This window comes from Carcharhinus amblyrhynchos, chromosome 31 (assembly GCF_965287045.1).
Source record: "Carcharhinus amblyrhynchos chromosome 31, sCarAmb.v2.hapA, whole genome shotgun sequence".
Lineage (NCBI taxonomy): Eukaryota > Metazoa > Chordata > Chondrichthyes > Carcharhiniformes > Carcharhinidae > Carcharhinus > Carcharhinus amblyrhynchos.
In genome coordinates, this window is record NC_137354.1 from 2,357,830 (window position 1) to 2,384,390 (window position 26,561).

The following is a 26,561-nucleotide window of genomic DNA, read 5'->3' on the forward strand; positions in this document are numbered from 1 at the left end:
CGTTTGCACTGGGCTTTGGGCAACGGTAACAGCTGTGGTAAAGATCATATGGGAATTTATGAAATACCTAACACTGTGATGCATGCATAGGTTGGTGAACAACTGCTGCTAGCTGATGTCAGTCTGTAATTCAGCAGAAATGGATAAATGTCGCCACAATAATCTGCTGACAAACAGAAAAGTGTGCACCCGCCCCATGTGAGACTGTGGAGAGTCATGAATTTTTTATGCTTGATGTGAACAGAAAGAGTAATTGCATAATGCACATACTGACAAACTCAAATGCAAAACATGATCGTAAAGGTGGGATGGAGAACACTTCATTGCCAAATGGTAGGAGATGAAAGCCTGTAGAGCTACAGACTGCATTCAATCTTCCCCGCATATTGTTTCTGACTTGTCGGGTGTTTTTCATTTTTCAAATTTTTGCATACATGTGTGAGGACATCATAGAAACTATAGAAATCCTACAGTGCAGAAAGAAGCCATTTGGCTCATTGAGTCTACACCGACCATAATCCCAGCCAGACCCTACCCCCATATCCCTACATATTTAACCTGCTATCCCTCTAACCTACTCATCTCAGGACACTAAGTGGCAATTTTAGCATGGTCGATTAACCAAATCCGCACATCTTTGGACTCTGGGAGGAAACCGAAGCATCCGGAGGAAACCCATGCAGACACGAGGAGAATGTGCAAACTCCACACAGATAGTGACCTAAGCTGGGAATTGAACCCAGGTCCCTGGAGCTGTGAAGCAGCAGTGCTAACTACTGCACCACCATGTCGCCCCTTATATGTGTTGAAGCAAAAGTCAGACAAAAAATCTGGGCTAGCGTTTAAAATAAGGCTGTAACATACAGCATGCAAAGGAACTGAAGACTATGATATAAAGGTTGAAGTTACACTGCAAACTACAAATTCAAACCAGTGTGAAATTGCTTGAAGGAGAATGTATAATCCCCAGTAATAGACATTTTTACAATAATGCACACCCAAACACTTAACAGCACAAAGGTAGCCATTTATAGAAATCCTAACACTAATAGATGCAGATTGGAGTCACTGGGGTAATTGCTGCTTTACAATGTGGTATAATTGTGAAAGTTATGTCTCAGCTATGTTAAAAACCTTCATTGTTTCTGGGAAGAACAATATAGCCTGTGTATAAGAAAATAAAAGTGCTTCTAAAAAATGGAAATATGAAATTAAAGAAAAGGAGTATAGTTCATTCACAGGGGTTGCACCTTTTATCTTGCTCTGTTTCTCCACCTTTTCTGAGGGTTTGGACAAAATTCACCAACATCAACATTTATAAAAATGAATTCAACTCCTATGGCTTTTCATGTCTTTTAATGTCCTTTTAATATATTTAGTTTGGCTAATTCAGATGGCTGGCAGTGGCTTAACCTGAGGATTGCCACACCTCAGGCAAGGAAGCAAATAAATAAACAACACGAAACCGCAGATCAAATGATCTGAATTGGAAGATGCCCCAGGAAGCAAGACATGGGGAGGGGATAATGAGTGGGCCCAGAAGAAATTCCCAAGCAAGGACCATAAAGAATCCCAGAAATCAAGGTGACAGAACCAGAGCAATAGGCTTCAACTTGTGTTAGCTGGGTTGGTCATGATCAATATGCAGGGTTACAGGCTTAAGATGGGGAATTTGGTCTAGGTGCTCCTTTGGAGAGTCAGTGCAGACTCGATGGGCCAAATTGCCTCTTCTGCATTATAGGAATTCTATGATTAAACAGTGCAAGGAGCAGAGTGAAGCCCTGAAGATCCAAGAGGGCAGCCAATGGTCTATGCTGTGAGCCGACAGGGCAAAGGTATCATTTTGGAGTGCTGATGTTCTGTTTGGCACGGCTGAAGATCTGAAAGGTGAAGCTTGAGTGTATTCGGGGATTCAGAGAAAAGGAATCTCAGAAGATGAGACTGAAATGCTGGAGGTGGACCATTGTTGAAGCCATTGAGCAAGAGCGACATTTGGAGAGAATTCCAAGGCGAATTCTTCAAAGGTTATGATTGGAAACCCTCATGAGAAAGACGGTGTTTCAGTGAGATCAGTTGGCTCAGTCTGACAAACATCTGGACGGGTTGTTGTTAAGTCTGTAGAATCTGCTTTGGTCGCATCTGCCATTAGTTTGGAGTATGCTGTATCCCAACACCATTCACCTGTGCCTCATACTAGCCTTAAATATTAGAGAAGATAGATATTGTAAATTGTTTTATCATTCTGAATTTGTATAAATATGTAAAAACATTGCTGAGATAAAATAAATAGAGTTTGATTCATTTTCTTATATTTGTATTGAGATCTTTGTAACCATTTTGTTTGGTGTATTATAGTTCATTTTCCTCTTTAATAAATATTTTATTCATTGTGTTAAAAGTTCATCAGCAAACTGCTGTGAATTTGTTCAGTAACTTTCCTCCACAGTTTCTAAAATAAAGTTAGGATCTATCGGTCATAGAAGACAGAAGGTAGCAGTGGAAAGGTGTTCTTCTGAACGGAGGGCTGTGACAAGTAGTCTGATTAGTACATTTGCGGATGACACAAAGGTTGGTGAATTTATAGATAGCGATGAGGACCAGAAGATACAGCAGGATATAGATCAGTTGGAGACTTGGGCAAAGAGATGGCAGATGGAGTTTAATCCAGACAAATGTGAGGTAATGCATTTGGAAGGTCGAGTGCAGACAGGAAATATACAATAAATGGCAGAATCCTTAAGAGTATTGATAGACAGAGGGATCTAGGTATACAGACACACAGGTGGAGAAGGCATATGGCATGCTCGCCTTCATCAGCTGGGGCATTGAGTTTAAAAATTGGCAAGTCATGTTGCAGGTTTATAGAACCTTAGTTAGGTCGCACTTAGAGCATAATGTTCAATTCTGGTCGCCACACTACCAGAAGGATGTGGAAGCTTTGGAGAGGGTACAGAAAAGATTTACCAGGATGTTGCTTGATCTGGAGGGCATTAGCTATGAGGAGAGGGTGGAAAAACTTGGTTTGTTCTCAGTGGAAAAACAGAGGTTGAGAAGTGACCTGATAGAACTCTACAAGAATATGAGGGGCATGAACAGAGTGGATAATCAGAAGCTTCTTCCTCAGGTGAAAGAGTCAATTACTAGAGGGCATAGATTTAAGGTGCTAGAGGCAAGGTTTAAAGGAGATGTATGAGGCAAGTTTTGTTTTACACAAAGGGTGGTGGGTGCCTGGAACTCGCTGCCTGGGGAGGTCGTGGAAGCAGATATGATAGTGACTTTTAAGGGGTGTCTTGACAAATACATGAATAAGGTGGGAATAGAGGGATGTGGTCCCCAGAAGGGTAAGGGCCTTCAGTTAAGTTGGGCAGCATGGTCAGTGCAGGCTGTTCCTATGCTGTCATTTTCTTTGTTCTTCGTTTTATTAAAAGAAGTTCCACTCTCGGAATTGACTTCCTCAAGTCTTTAACATGTGGACATATTCCAGCAATATATATAGTTTCCATGGACTCAAAGGGATTGGATCAGAGAACAGACTTCAATTAAAAACATGAAAAAGTGTTTTCCAACAGTAATCTGCTACAAAGATATATGGTTTGTGTTGCACAAATAGGAAGGGTCATTGAGATGGAGCTTTTGAAGCACAGGCTATTTACTGCCACTGGATGGCAGAATCATGGCTTGAGTCAGGTATGTAAAGTACATTAAAGTGAAGGGGAATTACCATCCTTGAAAGGTAGGCAGACTTCAATGCAAAAAAAATCACAACATCCCAAAAAGACATCTATAATTTCTCATATATTTTAAGTCGATTTGACTTTTTGTTATTCATGTGCAGAGATTAACCTTTTGCATCCAGACACCGATCTTGCAGCAAAACTAAACACAGAATCATAGAATCCCCATAGTGCAGAAAAGACTGGCTCATCGAGTCTGCACTGACTCTCTGACAGAGTATCTCATCCAGCCCTCTCCCCCACCTTATCTTTGTAACTTCACATATTAACTACGACCAATCCATCTAACCTATACATCTTGGGATACTGAGGGGCAATTTACCATGGCTTGCACATCTTTCGTCTGTGGGGGGGAAAGCGAAGCACCCAGAGGAAACCCACACAAGACATGTGTGACTAATGTATTGATCCATCAATGTAAAGCACACAGTAAAATAAATGAAACCAAATGAACTTCTGGGAAACCTCAAAATTACACACATCAAACCCTATCTACACAAAGTAGGCATCAGCACTTCAAGTTGATTTAGCGTTTATTGAAAGGAATTGTGAACATAATTCAAGAAAACTCTGTGGCTGTGGCTTATTGGACAAATAAACAATGTGTATCTGAATCACGAAGTAGAAAATGCTGGCTGGACCTATCTGATCTTAGCAAGATCATTGTAACTGGCTTCATATCTTTCATTTGAGTATTGCTGAAAATATGCATGTTTTTTCAAAGCTTTTCATCCTGAACAACCATAAGAATATAAATGTCAGGGGAAACAACAACTTTATATAATGGTAAAGGTATTGCCATGGGGGAAGGCACCAGTTGATTGTGATTGACCGTTAACTGCTAAGCATTGTTTGACCAATTGGAATTAAGCTACCCTTTTTAAATTTTCGAACAATGCTTTGCAGTTCACTGTCAGTCACTATTAACTGGTGCATTCTCCATGGCAACGCACCTCCCAAAGTCCACTCATCAACCATTCAGCACTCTCTTCTCTGTGACATTAGTGTATCTTTGAGAATTTTTTTTAAAAATCATGTTCTCTGCAGTTGTAAACAGACCTTTTTAGGTTTTTTTTTATTGCCAGGCCACTTGCTGGAAGTCCTTTTATTGCTACTTCAGTGGCTTAAATGGGGCTTTGTTTATTTTTACTCTGGGGTCTTTTATGACCTTGAATTGTGAGGGGGAAGTTTAAGTCAGCTGGTTCCTCCCCAGGGGAAAGAAAATCTAAGGATTCATTTTCGGTTTTAGTTTAGAAGGTGGTGGGCATTAAGCTGGAAAGCAGTGTTTTTTTTTTCTCTCTCTCCCCCTGGTTTTGGAAATGCTGCTGTTAGGGGTGGCATGAGGGTTAGCATTGCTGCCTCACAGCGCCAGGGACTTGGGTTTGATTCCTGGCTTGGGTTACTGTCTGTGTGGAGTTTGCACATTCTCCCCGTGTCTGTGGGTTTCCTCCGGTTTCCTCCCACAATCCAAACATGTGCAGGTTAGGAGGACTGGCCATGCTAAATTGCCTCTTAATATCAGGGGACTGGCTAGGCTAAGTGCATGGGGTTATGGGGATAGGGCTTGGGTGGGATTGTGATTGGTGCAAATGGGCCAAATGGTTTCCTTCTGCACTGTAGGGATTCTATGATTCTAAGTAAGGTCCCTTGCTTTCCTGGGGAGTGGAAAATGTGCTGTTTGTGGTTGGCTTGCCCGGACACTCTCTCGCCCTGGTATTTTGAGGGGCTGTTCTGCATGTATCCAGAAGACTGCTGGAAGTTACAAGGCTGAGAAGTCAGGGCTTCAATACTCCAACCAAAGGTCTCCGTTCCAGCATCATACGAACATTCATGTTTAACCTGTGGCAATGATTTTGTTTATGGGATTTGTTTGGTTGGAATGGTGTTTAGCTGTTAAGGTTTATATAACATAAACCTAACAAAGTGTTGGTGGTTTGGAAAACAGCTACTGTTACGCTGCTGTTTAAAAAAGGTAGTACACAAAAGGAGGGTAACTACAGGCCGTTTAGCTTAACGTCCGTAGTTGGGAAAATGCTAGAATCCATCATTAAAGAAGAAATAGCAGGACACCTGAAAAGAACGGTTCGATCAAGCAGACGCAGCATGGATTCATGAAGGGAAAGTCGTGTTTGATGACTTCACTGGATTTTTATGGAGATGTGACTAGTGCAGTTGACAGAGGAGAACCGGTGGATGTGGTGTTTTTAGATTTCCAGAAGGTGTTCGATAAGGTGCCTCAAAAAAGGTTGCTGCAGAAGGTTAGGGTACACGGAGTTGGGGGTAAAGTGTTAGCGTCGATTGAAGATTGGCTATCTAACAGGAAGCAGAGAGTTGGAATAAATGGGTGTTTTGGTTGGCAGTTGGTGACTAGTGGAGTGCTGCAGGGATCGTTGCTGGGGCCTCAACTGTTTACATAGACGATCTGGAGGAAGGGGCTGAGTGTAGGGTAACAAAGTTTGCTGATGACACGAAGATGAGTGGAAAAGCAAATTGCGTGGAGGACATGGAAAGTCTGCAGGGAGATCTGAGTGAGTGGGTGAGGACCTGGCAGATGGAGTATAATGTTAGCAAATGTGAGGTTATCCACTTTAGAAGAAATAATAGTAGGATGGAATATTACTTAAATGGTGAAAAGTTGCAGCATGCTACTTTGCACAGAGACCTGGGAGTCCTTGTGCACGAATCGCAAAACCCAGTCTGCAGGTGCAGCAGGTGATCAAGAAGGCGAATGGAATGTTGGCCTTTATAGCGAGGGGTTAGAATATAAAAGCAGGGAGGTCTTGCTGCAGCCGTACAAGGTACTGGTGAGGCCGCAGCTGGAGTACTGCGTGCAATTTTGGTCCCCTTATTTGCAAAAGGATATATTGGCCTTGGAGGGAGTACAGAGAAGGTTCACTAGGTTGATACCGGAGACGAGGGGGTTAGCCTATGAGGAGAGATTGGGTAGGTTGGGCCTGTACTTGCTGGAGTTTAGGAGGCTGAGGGGGTATCTTATAGAGACTTACAAGATAATGAAGGGGCTAGATAGGATAGAGGTAGAGAGATTCTTTCCACTTAGAAAGGAAACCAGAACTAGAGGGCACAGCCTCAAAATAAAGAGGGGGCAGTTTAGAACAGAGTTGAGGAGGAACTTCTTCTCCCTGGAATTCTCTGTCCATTGAAGTGGTGGAGGCTATCTCGTTGAATATGTTTACGTCACGGGTAGATAGATTTCTGATCGATAAGGGAACTAAGAGTTATGGGGGCAGGCGGGTAAGTGGAACTGATCCACTCCAGATCAGCCATGATCTTATTGAATGGTGGGGCAGGCTCAAGGAGCTAGATGGCCTACTCCTGCTCCTATTTCTTATGTTCTTAATATCATGTTTTTTTTAATTGGTAAAAGTTATTGCTAATTTTCTTTCTATACATGTTAACTGTATTCTTAAATAAATTTCATTTGATAAAAGCTCCCTAGTGGGTCGTTCAAATCATTTCTGAGGTAAAGCATCTCATGCTTATCCTAGCCAAATTCAAAGTGCAAAACTTATGATCCAGGCGGACTTCATAAAACACGTTGGAGTTTCTGACCTGAATTATAACATCACATACAATATAAAGTTGTTATTTCCCCTTACATTGGTAGTCTTGCGATTATGCTCATGAGTGCAAGATGACAAGCTTCAACAAAGTCTATTTTTCAAGCAATACTCGAATTATGTACTACCTACCAATGATCTCTCCATTAGGAAAAAGGAGCACAATGGTCACTTCCATGACTATTCAGTAATCTCTTCATGGCTCCCTATTCCTGAAAGAACTGCACATGTGTGGACATGAGGGAGGGATGACACCCTTTACACCAAATACAGCAGCACACTAAATTCACAAGGAAAAATTATCATTTGAACAAGATAGCAGAGGGCAGATGCACACCGTAACCATAATTCAGGGCATACCACTTCCCACGTTGGTGAAAGTGCAGTAAGATGAGAGACTTGAAAGAAATTAAAAGTCCATGCATTGAGCAAACATGCTGTTCAAAAGGAATTCCATTAGCTGAGTGTGCACTTTTATGTCCTTATTCAGGGAGAATGCACTTTGCCTTTATTGAAGTTTGCATACTAGCACCATATAAAGCTTTGTGAAGAATAATGTTAAGAGGCCTTCCATCTTCCAGTCTTAACAAATCTGTCATGGTACAGGAATATCAACAGTTAATTCAAGATTTATTTCAAATGGCCTGTGTTAGACAATGTTCCAAGGGAGCTGTGATTGGCTTTGTCCAAAAGATATTTGGAACATTCAGCTATCAGCAGTGACATTATATTCATGGTGTGGAAATGGTTCATACGCAACTGAAGTAACAATCAAAGTTAAAAGTCATCAGGGTATATCTCACAGAGAACTTAATTATTTGTATAGGGAGAGGGAGTGAATTTCTGTTGATCAAAGATTTGGCCCATAAATCATGTCTCTGGCCCACCAGCTGTGTCATTTGGTATCCGTGATCAAATGCATCATACAGCAGCTAACTCAAGATTCATGATTATATTACTTCCACCCTTCTGCTTAGCTTCTGGCTCAGAAACAAATTACATATTTACAGAAGGGAGCTTTTAAAAAAACTCAATTCAAAAAAAATGTTGTCCGTAACAATGGTTTCATATAATTGAATTGATGTTTGGGCCTCTGAAACTCCATATGGTTAGTGCTCCAGCTGCTGTCATCATTTCACAGAAATGAACACGAAACATTAAATGCAAAGAAAGGAGTCACCTCCATGCTCCACTGCCAAGGAAAGAAATCTTAACAAAGCACAAGCAGGAAGGAAAAATTAAAATATCTTCACTATTTTGTAATTAGTTTCTTATTGCTGCATCTGTGATTCACTGTCTGCTTTCCACAGCTTCAGTTTCCCAGTTACGTTGCTGCAGGAAATATATAAAATTAATTGCATTTGTAATGTTGACTTCCTTTAAGTACTGCATTTTTTTAACAGTTCAATCAAACCAAAAATAATTCTTTTAATATTTCAATTACTTCCTAGTTTCTAACTCACTGCATATGAACAACACTGTAAACAAGATGGAGCTGCACAGTAAATACAATGACGGATTGTATTTACTTTCCTTTTACAAGGTGGCATGGTGGCACAGTGGTTTGCAATGCTGCCTCATATCGCCAGGGACCCAGGTTCGATTCCCAGCTTGGATCACCATCTATGTGGAGTTTGTATGTTCTCCCCATGTCTGTGATTTCTTCCTGGTGTTCCAGTTTCCTCCCACAGTCTGAAAGAGGTGCTGGTTAGGTACATTGACCCAAACAGGCATTGGAGTGTGGCGACTGGGGGCATTTCACAGTAACTTCATTGCAGCGTTAATGTAAGCCTTATCTGTGACTAATAAATAAACTTTACTTTACATTCCATACTGTCAAGTTGTTACATTGTTCACTCCAATTCAATCATTTGCCTCATTTACATGTCAATCGAACCCACCTGTGTGAATGGACAGTACCTCCCAATATCAGCTTCAACACCCCAAGCCTGGCCTTGTTCAATGTGTTTCAATGGACAACCTGTCCCATTATTGGTCCCTTTCTCCCTCATAACAATAGAGAGAGGCATACAGAGAAGATGTGCTGTTATGCATGAATTGACTCCATTGTTTGGCTTTAGCTTTAGTACGAATTGTGGGCAGTGCTGGTTTCCAATATCACAAGCAAGATTGCAAAAATAAAAACTTACATCAGAAAGTGTTGATTACAGGGTGTGATTTTCAAAGAATTTACACAATGTGTAGTCAACACTTTTTATTGTCCACTATCTAAAATAGATAGATACATAAAATGAAATGCATTAAATCGGTAATAGTTCATTATTGCAGGTCATTTTGGATCTGGATTTATAAACTTGCAGTTGTGTAGGGAGAGTGAAATGCACTATTGGAATGGCAAACAGCTATCAGTCCAGATGGTTATAGAAATCACAGCACTTTAGCATTAAGCATTAAAAACAGCATCAGTAGACAATGAAGTCATGCACGCAATATCTAGCTTGACTGCAATTAATAACATTTTGGTTAAAAGTCAAGTCTGAAAAGAATAAATATAAATGATTCTTAAAGCAAATAGCTTTCATTAAATACAATAATACTGAGATTACCATATCAAGTAAAAGTCTGTACAAGCTAAATCTGTTCAGCCTTCATCCATTACTCAAGAGCTACAGACTAGTAATTACGATAAGGATTTGTATCTGTGTGTTTTTGAAATGTTGCATCACTTTGGTTTTTGTAATATTGCATGTGGCATAAAGCATGTTATTTTTCTACTGCTGCATCACATTATTATTTGGTGATAAATACCTGATTAACATATATCCAATTCTTATAAAATGTATATGAAATATTAAAGTCCAAAGATGTACAGATTACGTGGATTAGGCCTGGGTTGAGTGCTTTTTTCTGAGTCAGTGCAGACTTGATGGGCCGAATGGACTTCTTCTACACTGTAGGGATTCTATGAAATACTTTCTGCTATGTTTGCATTCTGAGCAAATAATAAACATTTCCAATTCCAGACGTTTGTATTCCACGCTGACAGAGCCTTGCAACTTCCCCAGCGGCCTGGTATTATATATTACAATATCAAACATCTCAAATTGTTTCTCATAAAGCAACATACTGCCACCTAGCTAGTGCACTTGGCTTTATTATCCTATATAAAATTTCAGGCTTGCCAACACATTTATATCATCGAATTCTAATATACTTATTATTTCTATATTAATTTTTTTTTACAGATATGAACAAGAGACAATATCTTGCTAAATACCAATAATAACGATATATAGCACTGAAAAATCTGAATGGGAAAATCAAATGTTACACATAGAAAATATGAAACTGGAGAGTAGCAGAGAATTCTACTTATGAGCATTGGATTAAGAAAGATTTTTAAAGAAGATGGTAGCCTTTAAGCAGAAACTGGACAATTATTATAATTTTCTAATGGTCTCTCTCAAGTGTGATGCAACTTGTTTTCAATATCGTAGTGTCTGGGCACAGTACAAATTGATGTGAAGTTTAGGGATATCCCTCAGCAATTTGCTTCCTCTTGAGACACTTCATTAATTACAGTTCTTTTGTACTGCATTTCAATCTTGTAAAGCAGGCTGGTGGAACAGGATTTCCAAAATTCCTACAGATATAATTGTGTCAGTGAAATTCATAAAACTCATGTTTACTATTTGTGAGACAACTGAGATCTGTATCTATGTAAACGGTCACTGGTTTTTGATGTATAATGAACACTAACACTGGCATTCTAGTGTAACTGCAGCTTGAATATGGAGTTGGGGTCAAATATGCTCTCAGAGCAAAGTGAAGCAAGATGCGGAGGAGGCCAGCTCTCTTACTCTGCCACAGTTTGATTTCTCTTTCAGCCAATCCTTTTCCCAACTCCAAGATTTACTTAAGATGCCCACTGCAATCAGCTGAGTCAGAAAGTGTTCAACAAAGAACATGGTAAGTTCACTTATCTGTTTGGGCTGATAGGTGACAACTAACATTCATGTCACACAAGTGCCAGGCATGGACATCTCAAAGAAAAGAGAATCTAACCATCTCCCGTCGACATTTAATGTCTTTCCCATGGATGAATACACCATGGTCAACATCCTGGCAGTTACCATTGACCAGAGACTAAACTGGGCCAATCAAAGAAATTCTGTGGGGACGGGTCACAGACCAGAAATTTGTAATAAATAATTCACCTCTAAACTCCCAAAGCCTGCCCAGTGGCCACAAAGCACAAGTCCTGAGTATGATGGAATAACTGCCACTTGCCTGCGTGCACGCAACTCCAACATCACTCAAGGAGTTTGACACCATCCAGGACGAAGCAGTTCCGCTGGACTGACAACCCTTCCACAAACGTTCACTCACTCCACCACTGACACATAGTGGCAGCAATGTGTACCACCAATAAGATGCACTGCAGTGACTCACCAAGACTCTTCCACCAGCACCTTACATAGCCTGTAATCTCTACCAACTGGAAGGGCAAGAACAGATCATTTATGCAAACATCATCACCTGCAAGCTCTCCTCCAAGTCACACACACCACCCTCATTTGGAACTAGATTACCATTCCTTCACTGTCGCTGGACCAAAATTCCAAAACTCCCTTCCCAGAAGTACTATGGGTGGACCAGCAATACTTGGGTTGCAGATGTTCAAGGTGGCTCACTACACCAGCTCATAAGTAAATAGGGATGGACAACAAATGCTGGCCGAGCCAGTAACATCCACATCCTGCAAAAGTATAAAAAGCTATCTAAAACCAAGAATTCACAGTGGAGAAACTGGTTCTTCATTGCAAATAGCCACTGCAGATTCAACAGAATACTATGAGAGCTACAAGATTTACAGTATGAGGAGAGATTACAAAAGTAGGTTTGCATTCCTTCAAATATAGAAAGTTATGAGATGATTTGATTTGATTTGAAATTTTTAGGATGGGGAAAACAAATTGATAGGGTAGCTAGAGTGAAACCTTCTGTTGGTGCCTCTAGGACAAGGGGATATAACCTTAAAATCAGGGCCAGACAATTTCAGAAGCTGGGAAACGTTTCAGTACTTAGAGTTGGAGTTGATGATTAAGGGAGCTCGGTGAGGAGGGGAAGCAGGTATTCCTTTGCTTTTGCCATTTTTAACTTTCCCCCCTGTAGGAATTAGTTCTTGCTCAGAAACAAGCTGCACAGTGAGTATTTAATGAATGGTTAAGTCTATTTCTAAGTTTTAAAGAAATATGCAAACTGGTGGTAAGTTACTAAAACATATAAAAACAGAAAAATAATTAATTTAATAAAATAATTTTAGTAGCCAAAGATACATTGTGATGTGTCAGCTGCAGCACGTGGGAGCTCCTGGATGCCAGCGTGATCCAAACTAAATAGTCTGTAATGTTCTGGCTCAAGGAGCTTCAGATTAGAGTCACTGAGCTGAAGGCTGAGCTGCAGATATCAAGGTGGGGGGAAATTACCTGAACACTTTGTAATGGAATGCAGTTACATTTCTCAGGACACGGTATTTTGATTTAGCCAGTGGTCAGGGACAGGAAAATGTGGCTGCAAGTGAGGCTAGGAGTTGGAATGCAGGAGTGCCTTCCTCCACAATTGTCCATCAGGTCTGAGGTTCTTCCAGCTTCTTTGGATGAGAGTAGGTGCTGCAGGAAGGACCAGATGACCAGCCATGGAAACGTGCTTCAGAAGGTTATTCAAGTGGGGGGAGCAAAAAAGAACGTAGCAGTAATAGAGAACAGCATAATGACGGGGTTTGACACTGTTCTCTACAGCAAGGAGTGAGTTCAAACATCTGTGCTGTCTGCCTGGTGCCAGTGTTTAGAACAATTGCTCGGGGCAGGACAGGAATCTACAGTCAGAGGGTGAGAATCCAATCATCATGGTCCATGTAGTTAACAACAACATAGATATAATTAGGAAAGAGTTTCTGCATAGTCGGTATGAGGAGCTGGGAACAAATTAGGAAGCAGCATCTTAAAGCTATAAATCTCTGAGCCACGTGCAAGATTGGCTTAGGGCAAATAAGATTAGAGAAGATTGGAAAAGATATAAAGAACAGCAAAGAATTACTAAAGGATCAATAAGGAGAAGGAATGAGCGTAAGAAAGCTAATAAGGAATAGAAAGATGGATAGTGAGAGTTTCCATCGATATTGACATTAGAGCGAACAAAGTGAGCATTGGTCGGATAGAAAGCGAGTTGGGGAATTAATAAATGGAAAATAAGGAGATGACAGATGAATTGAGCAAACATTTTGCATCAGTCTTTGCTATCGAGGAAACAATTAACACCCCAGAAATATCTGTAAATCAAGGAATGGGAGGGAAGGAGGGACTCAAGAAAATGATGATCACCAGGGAAGTGATACTGAACAAATTGTTGGAGTTAAGGCTGACAAGTCCCAGGTCCTAATGGACACCGTTAAAAGTTCTTAGAGGAAGTAGCTAATGAAATAGTTACATAGAAACTAGAAACAGGAGTAGGTCACTCGGCCCTTCAAGCCTGCTCTGCCATTCATTTTGATCATGGCTGCTCATTGAATTCAGTATCCTGATGCCCCCTTCCCCCTATATCCCTTGATCACTTTAACCCCTAGACCTATGTCTAATTTTTTTCTTGAAATCACACATTTTGGCCTCAACTACATTCTGTAGTAGTGAATTCCACACATTCACCAACCTCAGCGTGAAGAAATTTCTCCTCACCTCAGTTCTAAAAGGTTTACCCCTTATTCTCAAACTATGACCCCTAGCTCTGGATTCCCCCACCATCAGGAACATTTTCTGAATCTACACTGTCTAACCCTCGGTTGGAATTTTATAAGTTTCTATGAGATCCCCTCTCACTCTTCTCAACTTCATTGAATATAATTCTAACCGACTTAGTCTCTCCTCATATGGCAGGCCTGACATCCCAGGAATCAGCCTGGTAAAGTTTTACTCTGTCTGTAGCAAAGACATCCTTCCTCAGATAAGGACACCAAAGCTGCACACAACACTCCAGGTGTGGCCTCATCAACACCCTATACAATTGCAGCAAAATATCCCTGTCTCTATACTCAAATCCTCTCGCTATGAAAGCCAACATACCATTTGCCTTCCTTACTGCCTGCTGTACCTGTGCATTTACTTTCAGCGACGGATGCACAAGGACACCAAGGTCTTTCTGAGTATCCACTTCTCTGAATTTACACCCATTCAAGTAATAATCTGTCTTCCTATTATTGCTACCAAAGTGGATAATCTCACATTTATCCACATTGACATATTGGCTTTAATTTTCCAAAATTCTTTAGACCTAGGGATGGTCCCATTAGATTGAATAGCAAATGAACTCCTTTATTAGACAAAGAAGACACAGAAAGGAGAAAACTACAAGTTTACTAGCTTAACATCGATCAGGGAAAATGTGAGGAGCAATCATTAAAGATAGTATAGTAAGGTACTTGGCAAAACTCATGATAATCAGAGTCAACATGGTTTTGTGCAAGGAACTCATGTTTAACCAATTTATTGGAGTTCTTCGAAGTAGTAACATATGTTGTGGATAAAGGGGAACCAGTGGATGTACTGTACTTAGATTTTTGAAAAGCATTTGAAAATAAAAGCTCATGGTGTAAGGAATAACATACTGGCATGGATTGAAGACTGGCTTGCTAACAGAAAATAGTAGACAATGGATAACTTGCTGATTGGCCAGTTTGCCAAATGGTGTGCCACAGGAATCAGTGCTGAGGCCTCAATGTTTTACAATTTATATCCATGATTTGGATGATGGGGCTGAAGGTATGGTTGCTGAATATGCTGAGGACACAAGGAAAGGCAGGAAAGTGAGTTGTGAAGAGGACATAAAGGTGTTCTAAAGGGCATAGATAGATTGAGAGAACAAAGATCTGGAAAATGTAGTATAATATGGGAAAATGCAAAATTATCCATTTTGCAGAGAGACTAATAAAGCATATTATCTAAATGGTCAGAGATTGAAAGATATGAGATAGATATATCTGGGTGCCCTTTTGCATGAATTGCAAAAGCCTAATATGCAGGTACTGCAAGCAATTAGGAAAATTAATTGAAGGGGAATTGAATACAAAAATATGGAGGTTATACTTCAGGGCATTTGTGAGAATCATATCTCGGTGACTGCTGGTCTCCTTATTTCAGGAAAGATGTAAACGAGTTGGATGACATTCAGAAGACGTTTACCAGACAAATACCAGGAAAGGGAGGGTTGTCTTCTAAGGAAAGATCAGACAGGCTAGGCTTCTATCTGCTGGGGATCAGAGGAGCAAGCGATGACCTGAAGATGAAATAGACTGATTCTTAATAAACAAGAGAGGGAAAGGTTCTCAGGGGTTGGCAGGAATGTTGAGATTACAATCAGATCAGTACTGATCTCATTGAGTGGCATTTATATGTTTGTATGTAAAATTCTGTCCCATGAAAAACTGTAGACTGAAGTTTAATTAATAATTTTAAGTCTCCCATTAATAGATTTTTGCTATTCTAGCCTATTAAGAGAAATTGATCCAAGACAGGTGGATGGATTTAGGATACAGATCAGCTTACTCTCGTGATACAATGGATCAGACTCATGGGGTTGAACTTCCTCCTGCTCAGACACAATCCTTTCTACGATTGGTCTGAAGTTACAGTTGTTTCTTTTCCCCACATGGTGTCTCTGCTGTGCCGTTATCCAGTGCTGAACAATGTTGTGACATTCTAATTTAGCATGGCACATTCATCTACTCTTTTCCACTTAAATTTAGACAATATTTTACCTTTCTCATCTATTCTTATAAGGGATCCTCACGATAATATCCACGGACCAAAGTTCTCCATACAATACAGAAAACCTCCCATTGTGCAGTTACAGAGGCTCCAGAATGATATAAATTTTATCATGGAACATTTATACTGAGTAATGCATTGTTAAACACAAAATAATGGTATTCACCTCTATTTAAATCCTTTTTCCTAAGATAGTATAGTCCCCTGGGCCGTTGCTGTGTGTGACTGGTTTAACGTATAATTAACTTCCATGTTGAGTATCTCCTCACCCTCCCAAATCAGGTCTGTAAAGTGACTTCTTACCAGGCTGTTCATCTCTGAAGACTCAAGGCTGCCACACTGCTGGACAGTACCAAGTGCCTCCATACCCTCTTCATCCCACATATAAGTGCCAGCTGAGCTACTGGAAGGAGAAAGTTCAAAGGAGGAACCCATTGCGTAGTTGGCATCTGGAGACATAAGATCATTAACTGACACTGTGGTCTGGGAGTTCTCCAAATCTTTACACCCATCTATTCAAAAGACAAAAAGTGACACAAAAAAAGTTATTATGACACAATGACAAAACAACACCTTTTTCAAAGCTTCTCACTAAATATACATGCTTTAAAATGGTATAGGAATTGAACATTTGAAAGATACGTTATTATGCCATTACCAACCTCAATACGTGAACACGAGTGGAAAGCCAAATATACAAACTGAAAGCAGCCATTTTACTTTCATAGGCTGTCCATGCAAATTTTAATACTAACTCCCTAGCTGATCAGAGTGGTTTATGGGGCACTACAAGTACATGAACGAGATGGAATAGAGGGATATAGTCCCCAGAAGCGTCGGGGTTTTAGTTAAGTCAGGCAGCATGGTCGGTGCAGGCTCGGAGGGCCAAAGGGCCTGTTCCTGTGCTGTAATTTTCTTTGTTCTTTGTTTGTACATAAGCTAAATATCCCTTTCCATTTAATATATTGATCTTTGCTTATGGAGCAACTGAAACGCTGGCATGTTGAATATGAAAAGCAAGGGGCAGTTCATATTGCATTAGCATCTCAGATCTGTAGATCTCATAACTAAAATTTAGATCTCTGTAGATCTCTTAACTATTGTATGGTGGAGTTTCTGGTGCAGATGGAGGAGGAGAAAGTGGGTTCCCGGACACGCGTCCTTTGTTTGAATAGAGGGGAGTACGGTAGGATGAGAGAAGAATTGGCGAATGTGGACTGGGAGAGCGTGTTGGAGGGAAGGTCTGTTGAGGAGCAGTGGAGGATCTTTAAGGAGATCTTTCTTGGTGCTCAACGGAAATTTATTCCGATGGTCAAAAAGGATAGTAGGAGGAGAGGTAATAAGCCGTGGATAACGAAGGAGGTGAAGGAAAGTGTTAAACTAAAAGCGGAGGAATTTAGAGAAGCTAAGAGTAGTGGGCGAGAAGAGGATTGGGAGAGGTTTAAATGTCAACAAAGATTGACAAAGAAGTTGATAAGGAAGGGTAGGAGAAACTATGAAGCTGGGCTAGCGCTTAATATAAAAAAGGATAGCAAGAGTTTTTATAAATATATAAAAAGGAAGAGGCTGGCTAGGGTGAATGTTGGTCCTTTAGAGGATGAGAGGGGGGACTTAGTGGTAGGGGATGGGGATATGGCTGAGGTCTTGAATAACTTTTTTGTTTCTGTCTTCACGGAGGAGGACGTGAATAATTTGCCGGGTGTTAGCGATGGAAAGGTGGTAGGACTGGAGGGTCTTAATGACATTACTGTTACTAGAAAGGCGGTGCTCGACAGACTGGAGGGGCTGATTGTGGACAAGTCCCCAGGACCGGATGGAATAAGAACATAAGAACATAAGAAATAGGAGCAGGAGTAGGCCATCTAGCCCTTCGAGCCTGCCCCGCCATTCAATAAGATCATGGCTGATCTGTCGTGGCTCAGTTCCACTTTCCCGCCCTCTCCCCATAACCCTTAATCCCCTCTCTTATCAAGAACCCATCAACCCGCTTCTTAAAAATATTTAGCGAGGCAGCCTCCACCACTTCAACGGGCAGAGAATTCCAGAGATTCACCACCCTTTGAGTGAAGAAGTTCCTCCTCAACTCCGTTCTAAACCGCCCCCCCTTTATCTTGAGGCTGTGCCCCCTAGTCCTACTGTCTTTTTTGAGCGGGAAGAGTCTTTCCACCTCTATCCTATCCATCCCATTCATCATCTTATACGTCTCAATGAGATCTCCCCTCATTCTTCTAAACTCTAACGAGTACAAGCCTAGTTTATTCAGCCTCTCCTCATAGCTCAACCCCCTCAACTCCGGTATCAGCCTAGTAAACCTCCTCTGCACTCCCTCCAGGGCCAAAATATCCTTGCGCAGGTGCGGCGCCCAAAACTGCACACAGTACTCCAGCTGCGGCCTCACCAATGCCCTATACAGCTGCAGCAAGACCTCCCTACTTTTATATTCAATCCCCCTCGCTATGAATGCATCCGAGGGTTCTGAAAGAAATGGCGGAGGTGATAGTGGATGCCTTGGTGGTTATTTTCCAAACGTCGCTGGATTCCGGGGAAGTGCCGGATGATTGGAAAACGGCTAATGTTACGCCGTTGTTTAAGAAGGGTGCCAGGCAAAAGGCGGGGAATTATAGGCCAGTTAATTTAACGTCTGTGGTAGGTAAAATGTTAGAATCTGTCATTAAGGAGGAAATTGCGAGGCATCTTGAAGAGAATTGCTTGATAGGGCAGACGCAGCACGGTTTCATAAAAGGGAAGTCGTGTCTGACAAATTTACTGGAGTTCTATGAGGATGTGTCTAGGGCGGTGGATAGAGGAGAGCCGGTGGATGTGGTCTTTCTAGATTTTCAGAAGGCGTTTGACAAAGTGCCTCACAAGAGGTTATTGCAGAAGGTCGAGGGACATGGAGTTGGGGGTAGGGTGTTAGCGTGGATAGAGGATTGGTTGTCAAATAGGAGGCAGAGAGTGGGGGTCAACAGGTGCTATTCGGATTGGCGGATGGTGACTAGTGGAGTGCCCCAGGGGTCGGTGCTGGGGCCTCAGCTTTTTACCATTTATATAGATGATCTGGAGGAGGGAACCGAGTGTAGAGTGTCGAAATTTGCTGATGACACCAAGATAGGGGGAACTAGAAATTGTGCAGAGGGTGTGGAGAGTCTGCAGAAGGATCTAGATAGGCTGGGCGAATGGGCCAGGAAATGGCAAATGGAATTTAATGTTGGCAAGTGTGAGGTGGTCCACCTTGGTAGGAAGAATGGTAGGAAGGACTATTACTTACGGGGCGAAAAACTGCAGCAGGCGACGGTGCAGAGGGACCTCGGGGTCCTTGTGCATGAGTCGCAAAAACCCAGCTTGCAGGTGCAACAGGTGGTCAGGAAGGCGAATGGGATGCTGGCCTTCATAGCGAGGGGGATTGAATATAAAAGTAGGGAGGTCTTGCTGCAGCTGTATAGGGCATCGGTGAGGCCGCAACTGGAGTACTGTGTGCATTTTTGGGCGCCGCACCTGCGCAAAGATATTTTGGCCCTGGAGGGAGTGCAGAGGAGGTTTACTAGGCTGATACCAGAGTTGAGGGGGTTGAGCTATGAGCAGAGGCTGAATAAACTGGGCTTGTACTCGTTAGAGTTTAGAAGAATGAAAGGAGATCTCATTGAGACGTATAAGATGATGAATGGGATGGATAGGATAGAGGTGGAAAGACTCTTCCCGCTCAAAAAAGACAATAGGATTAGGGGGCACAGCCTCAAGATAAAAGGGGGGCGGTTTAGAACGGAGTTGAGGAGGAACTTCTTCACTCAAAGGGTGGTGAATCTCTGGAATTCTCTGCCCATTGAAGTGGTGGAGGCTGCCTCGCTAAATATTTTTAAGACGCGGGTTGATGGGTTTTTGATAGGAGAGGGAATTAAGGGCTATGGGGAGAGGGCGGGAAAGTGGAACTGAGCAGCGACAGATCAGCCATGATCTTATTGAATGGCGGGGCAGGCTCGAAGGGCTGGATGGCCTACTCCTGCTCCTATTTCTTATGTTCTTATGTTCAAAGTAATCAAGTCGGATTTGATGGATGGATCACCTGTCAAGGGTACAAGTTATCAAGCATGAATAAAACAAGTAGAAATGCTTCCTTTAAGTGCACAGTTGTTTATATTTGCACCTATGCAAGCAAGAGGATTGAGATGCTCAAATTTTATTCCTAAGGTCAGCATGGTAGCACGGTGGTTAGCACTGCTGCATAACTGCACCAGGGACCAGGATTCAATTCCGGCTTTGGGTCACCGTGTGGATTCTCCCAGTGTCTGTGTGGATTTCCTCTGGATGCCCTGGTTTCCTCCCGCACTCCGAAGATGTTGAGTTAGGTGATTGGCCATGCTAAATTGCCCTTAGTGTCGGGGGAAGTAGCAGAGTTAGGGCTTATGTGGGATTATTGTCAGCGCAGGCTCGATGGGCCAAATTGCCTTCTGTACTGTAGGGATTCTATGATTTTAATAGCATTGATTAAGAACGACAAAGTTTTCTCCGAAACCAGTTACTCAATCTACTTTTTCTTCTCCTCTGCATCATTGGTTGGAAATATTTCTGAGAATTTATTCATTGTAAAGGCTTATCTGTGCTTTATGGATATTGTCATAAACATTACAGCCTTTGTGTTTCTCACCTATTGCTATGGGAAGATGGAATAGCCAGCATCGAGCAACGTATTCACTGATTATAATGGTATCATAAAGGTTAAAGGTTTTTAAACTAGTCTCTGTTTTGTTTGTTAATCTCAGTTGGATCAGCAATCAAGGTGTTAGTCTGTTCAAGTGTATTAATAGCATGTGTGGACCTCAAAAAGTTAGCAATTATACCATTTATTCTAAAGACCACAGGTGATTTTCCTAGCAGAGAAACTGAATTATCATGGGGATGGACAAATGAAGAGGAATGGAAACTTCAGATAAAGGTAGTGGTTGAAAGGCTGAGAAACTTGACGAAGGAATTAGACCCAGAGGAATGACACACAGAAATGATCATCAAGAATCAATCATACTCTGCCACTAGCTTCAGGGAAACAGAAATTAAGCTGCGGATTGGAAAACTGCCATCGTAACAGCATTAATTTAAAAGGGGAGTTATTGGCTCGCTAGTTGAACACCTATTGTGGACAAATCGTCAATGAAGTGCAGGCACAATAAGCACTTCTTTCTTTTGGCTTTTTAAATGCTGTAAAATCTCCCAAGATACTTCGCAGGAGCATCCAACAAAATGAAGACACAGCCACATATGGAGATATTAGAGTTGATGAGCAAAAGCTTGATTAAATAGTTAGACTTTAAGGAGCTTAAGGGAGAAAAGAGAGATGGAAAGGTTTAGGGAGATAATTATAGGAAGGGATTATGGGAGGAAGCTCATCCCAGCAAATTCACTGAAGTTCTTTTATGAAACGACCTTATCAGTAGTGAAAATTCTGTGCCTTTTACATATTTGGATTTTAGCAAAGCTTATTATGTTACCAAGTAGTAAGGCATGGAACAGCAGGCAAGTTTTTGAGATAGTCTGAGCACTGACTAAACCAGTAAAAGCAAAATGTAGTTTCTTAATAAAGCTGTAACACAATGACAAGGGTCACTGAGAGGCTGCCAAAGGGGTCAATGCTGAGTGGGCCACTATGCCCCAAATGGGTAAGAAGTATTTACATCTTGGAACAAAAACAAATTGCAGATCACACAATGTCAAGGCTGAGGCTCAAACACTGGGAAAAAGGCAAACTACACATAAAGGGACTGAACTATGTTGAAAACATGGATTGACAAGCGAAGAAGTGGATACAAGGAAAAATGAAAGTGAACAAGGTAACGGAAGAGATAAAAGAAATAAACAGTAGGAAACAAAAGTGATACGTGGCATACCGCATCTGAATAGTGAAGCGAGGTTGAAGAAATTGGAAGAGAAGCTTCAGGGAGTTGTCATTCAATGTTAAGTGAATAAACTGAGGTTGTGATTGAGAGCAAATGGCAGTGGTAATATACCACTTTGAGTGATTATGGTGCAAACATTCAAAGGAATTAAGTTCATGGAAGGTGTGGTGATGACTATGCAAATGATTTTTCAGCATTAAGCATTCACCTGGAATCCTGTTTACCCAAATCACATGAGAGTGCAGTTATTCAATCATCTGCAAACTGGCTTCAAACCAAAACCATTATTGGTTTTGACACTTACCTGCTCTAACATACATCAAACACAGGAAATCTATTTCACAGTGCAAGAGATACTACCTAAAGTTGCATTTACAACTGCAGTGTCACCCCCCACCTCCTCCACAGTCTAACACCCAATTTAATTTCATAAATTGAGCATGCACTAAGCACTAACAGTAACCCAAGTGTAAATGTGCTCAGCCCTATGGAACACAAGAAATGAATTATTAGTACCAGCTCCTTGGTGACACAGTGGGTGGTCAATGTTAAATTCAATTTGTCTTAGCAGAGTTAAAGTCAAACTCTTTCAAAAATCTAATTTATATAGAAAAACAAACACCATTACCGAATTCTACTTGTTAAAAATATTTTTGTTTCCAGCAGTAAATGGTGTTTGGACCCTCAAAGAAATAATTGTGATCAGTTACTGAGCCTAATTGTGGATAAAAGCTGAAGAAATGTCTGCAAATACACTCATTAACACAAAATGCCTCAGTGATTGCATGATTACAATTGTGCATGCTAATTCAACTACCTCACCAAGACTCAGTAACTCCAAGACTATTGATCTAATGTGGGTATTGGCCTTATTGTTTGAACAAAATTGTTGACAAAAGTGCAAAGGAAAGTAGCGTTAGCTACAACACCCATTTTCTAAATCTCTTCCAATTAGTTTGAACAGTTCTGAATTAACAGTATAAAGTCTACCTAAAAACTGGTCTTATGTGCCAGTTGATGCTAATAATAGAATCTCCACAATGCAGAAGGAGACCATTCAGCCCATCGAGACTGCACCAACAACAATCCCACTTAGGCCCTATCCCCATAACCCCACATATTTTCCCTGCCAATCCCTCTAACTTGTGCATCCCAGGACACTAAGGGGCAATTTAGCATGGCCAGTCAACCTAACCTGCACATCTTTGGGAGGAAACCCACGCAGACACAGGGAGAACATGCAAACTCCACACAGTGACCTGAGCCAGGAATCGAACCCAAATCACTGGAGCTGAGAGACAGCAATGCTAATCACCCTGCCACCCATGTATTGCCTTAACTTCTAACAAGCATTGTGCTCATTTGATAATTTCACCAAATGATGAATCACACTTTCCTTTGAAATATCAGCCAAAACATCAGGGCAATTCATTAAATGCCCACTAAAATGTTAAATACTGCTTTATCTAAATGGCAATACATCATATCAATGCATTTAATATTGAAAACTCACGTACCAGACAAGCCAGTTTCTATCCAATCTGTAACCTTATATGTAGCAATTAGAGGTTCATCTATCCCAGCTGAAGACATGGCCTCATTAGGATTATAAAGATCATCAGGAATTTCTGCTGAGATGGAATTGTCACTATCCAAAATTTCAATGGATTCAGTACCTGAATGAGTTAAGTGTTCACTTTTATCATTTATATCAGAGGTGGAATCAACTGAAGTGGTCAATAGCTCTGGGATATCAATATCATTTCCAGAAGTAGATTCAAGTTTTTCAGTAATTGCAGGTACAGCGTTTTCATCTACAGTGCTAACATTCAATGTACTTTCAGCAGTGTGTTCCGTATTCACATTTTCATTATTGAAGCCATTTTCACCAATCATTGGGGTCCCAGGGTTTTGTTTCATGGTTTCAGACACTAAATTAACATTACTTCCTGCTCCCGAAGAAGACGACCGACCACTCTTCATCAACAAAGATTGTGCTATCTTGGAGGAAGCAGCAGCATAAAATGGAATGGTGGGGCAACTAGGGGGAAGCAGTGATTTCTTGAAGGCAGATGATGGTGCTTTTAGACATGGTTTATTAGAAGTACGCTTACAGAGTAATTCACTTGTGCTTGAGCTATTAGTGTCCTTTTTGTTTCCATAACAAAGAACATTTGACTTCAAGGGAAGACCCGTTTTCATTTGCTGTCTCAGACAAGATCTATCTGCAGCCTTTGAAAAGGATAAAGATCTTGGTATTACATCAGTACCATAAGAGTTACTTTGTATGGAATATGAAAAACTCTGTGACCTTACAATGTTTTCATCTGATGAGTTCTTCAGGCTCTCCATAGACTGGCTGAGGCTATCTTTTGAACTGCTCGATCCAGAGAAAATCCCATCTTGTTCAGACATTTTTACGGTTGTTGCTTTGTGAAAATGGCCAATTGACTGGGACCTTGCGATTTGTGAAGAAGTGAGTGGCTTTCCCAGCGTTTTACCACGACTTCCTTTTGTGGAATAATTTAATCCAGCCCCAGAGATTTTACTTCCTTCTTCATAAGGTACAATCTGTAGCTGTTTTTGATGCCTGGATGCTGCTGTAGATTTACTTCTCAACCCCAAGTCCGTGTGATCTTTAACAAGAGGGGCCTTTGAATAAGAACTTCTGTCAATTTTAGCAAGTTCCTCATTTGTAAACGCACGAGGGTAGGAACTGGCTGGGTCTTTCGCACCTTGCCCACCTGGTTTAGTTTTAACAGACTTTTTCCAATTAAAAGAAAAGGCACCCACACAACCTGTCCCATTCTGCTTGCCACCAGCTTTTGAACTGCTGGAAGCACTGACACTGCGGACACAGGCTCCATTTGATACAACTTGGGGAAGAGTCTCACTGAGCTTAGTGCTTCCACCACCAAACTTGGGTAATCTCGAAACAGAGGCAGATTTTCCCTGTATTTTTCCTTCCATTAGCTAGTAGACACTTCAGGTTCCTAATGCAATCTACAAGAGGAAAGAAAAGACAATTATAAATTTACATCAAACACATCACTCTCCATGCCGACAAAAACTTAAACCTATGGAAACTATTCTATGAAAGAATAAGGATATTCATCAATCATTCACTGAAATACTATCGTTTTGTTTCTTATATGTGTCAAAAGCAAAGTTAAGAGCATAAAAATCAATATTATAAAAACTTATTTGCACATTTACTTAAATATACACAAATATGAGGAGCTGGGAATCATTTCAGCATGACAGCCTGCCTATTTCCAGTTATTTAATTCTTGCATTTGTGTTACAGAACTGGAAGTAGGAAAGCTGCCTAATGTAATGCTGTATGAAAAATATAATTAAGCAGTGATGTGTAAGCATGTGCATTGCTCCCAAAAAACTGGGATAAGCCAGTTAACAGAAAGAAAAATTACAAAATTGGCTCCTGAATTGACTGCACAAGCAACGGCTTATTTATAAGAATCATATGATTTGTGCCGATGTCAAAATGTTTGAGGATTGTTTTGAAGAAGAAACCCAGTATAAAAACATGGCTTAAGTATAAGTACAGTACTTGTTGGGTTTGTGTTCTTGCAAAACTATATAGTCAGACATATTTCACAACAATGAGATTTCGTCACTAAGAGTGAAACCTGACTGTTTTCTTTAAAATCTATCAAACACACTGATTCACTGCTGTCTTTCCACACCTAGCAATGGATATCATGGAACGTTCCAACCATCATAATTCAACAACATTTCAGTCTTATTATGTCAGACATTAGGTACATACCATGGAACATCACAGGCGCCACAACTGAAAACCAGTTGTTTCATTTAAAGTATATTTTTCAAGCTGTGGACACTACTAAATCATGGTGTTGAATCTCGCACCAAGAAGAACCCTTTCCAAACTACTAGACTCAAAACAAAATAAACAACGTATCAGGAAAATATATCTGAGAACCAAACTGAGATAACAGGTCCTTTATGACACAAAGATTGGTGGCATAGTGGACAGTGAAGAAAGTTATCTCCAATTGCAACATGATCTTGATCAATTGGGCCAGTGGGCTGACAATGTCAGATGAAGTTTAATTTAGACAAACGCAAGGTGATGCATTTTGGTACATTATGTCCTGCCCTGGTTCACTCAGTTAATGGTCGGACACTGGGGAGAGTTACAGAACAAAGACATCTTGGGATACATGTTCATAGCTCCTTGAAAGTGGAGTCACAGGTGGGCAGAGTGGTGAAGAAGGCATTCGGCATGCTTGGTTTCATCGATCAGAACACTGAATACGGGAGTTGGAATGTCTCATTGAAGTTGTACAAGACATTGGTAAAGCCACAGTTGGAATACTGTGTGCAATTCTGGTCACTCTATTATAGAAAGGATATTATTAAACTAGAAGGAGTGCAGAAAAGATTTACTAGGATGTTTCTAGGACTTGGTGGTTTCAGTTATAAGGAAAGGCTGGACAGACTGGGGCCTTTTTCCTCTGGAGCGTAGGAGGCTGAGGGGTGATCTTACAGAGGTCTATAAAATAATGAGGGGCCCAGATCAGCAAGATAGTCAATACCTTT

General features: G+C 41.0%; 1 protein-coding gene across 3 annotated transcripts in view; it reads right to left on the reverse strand.

Moving 5' to 3' along the window:
* The window catches only part of ccser2a (coiled-coil serine-rich protein 2a), a 670,411-nt gene that overhangs the window by 546,953 nt on the left and 96,897 nt on the right, over nt 1-26,561 (reverse strand). For all 3 annotated transcript variants that reach the window (XM_080215929.1, XM_080215928.1, XM_080215930.1), the window contains 2 exons: nt 23,495-24,980; nt 16,396-16,604 (listed from right to left, as the gene is read on the reverse strand). In XM_080215929.1, the coding sequence (XP_080072055.1) occupies nt 16,396-16,604; nt 23,495-24,947 (1,662 nt within the window). In that variant the 5' untranslated portion in view covers nt 24,948-24,980. The remainder of the gene's footprint in view (nt 1-16,395; nt 16,605-23,494; nt 24,981-26,561) is intronic.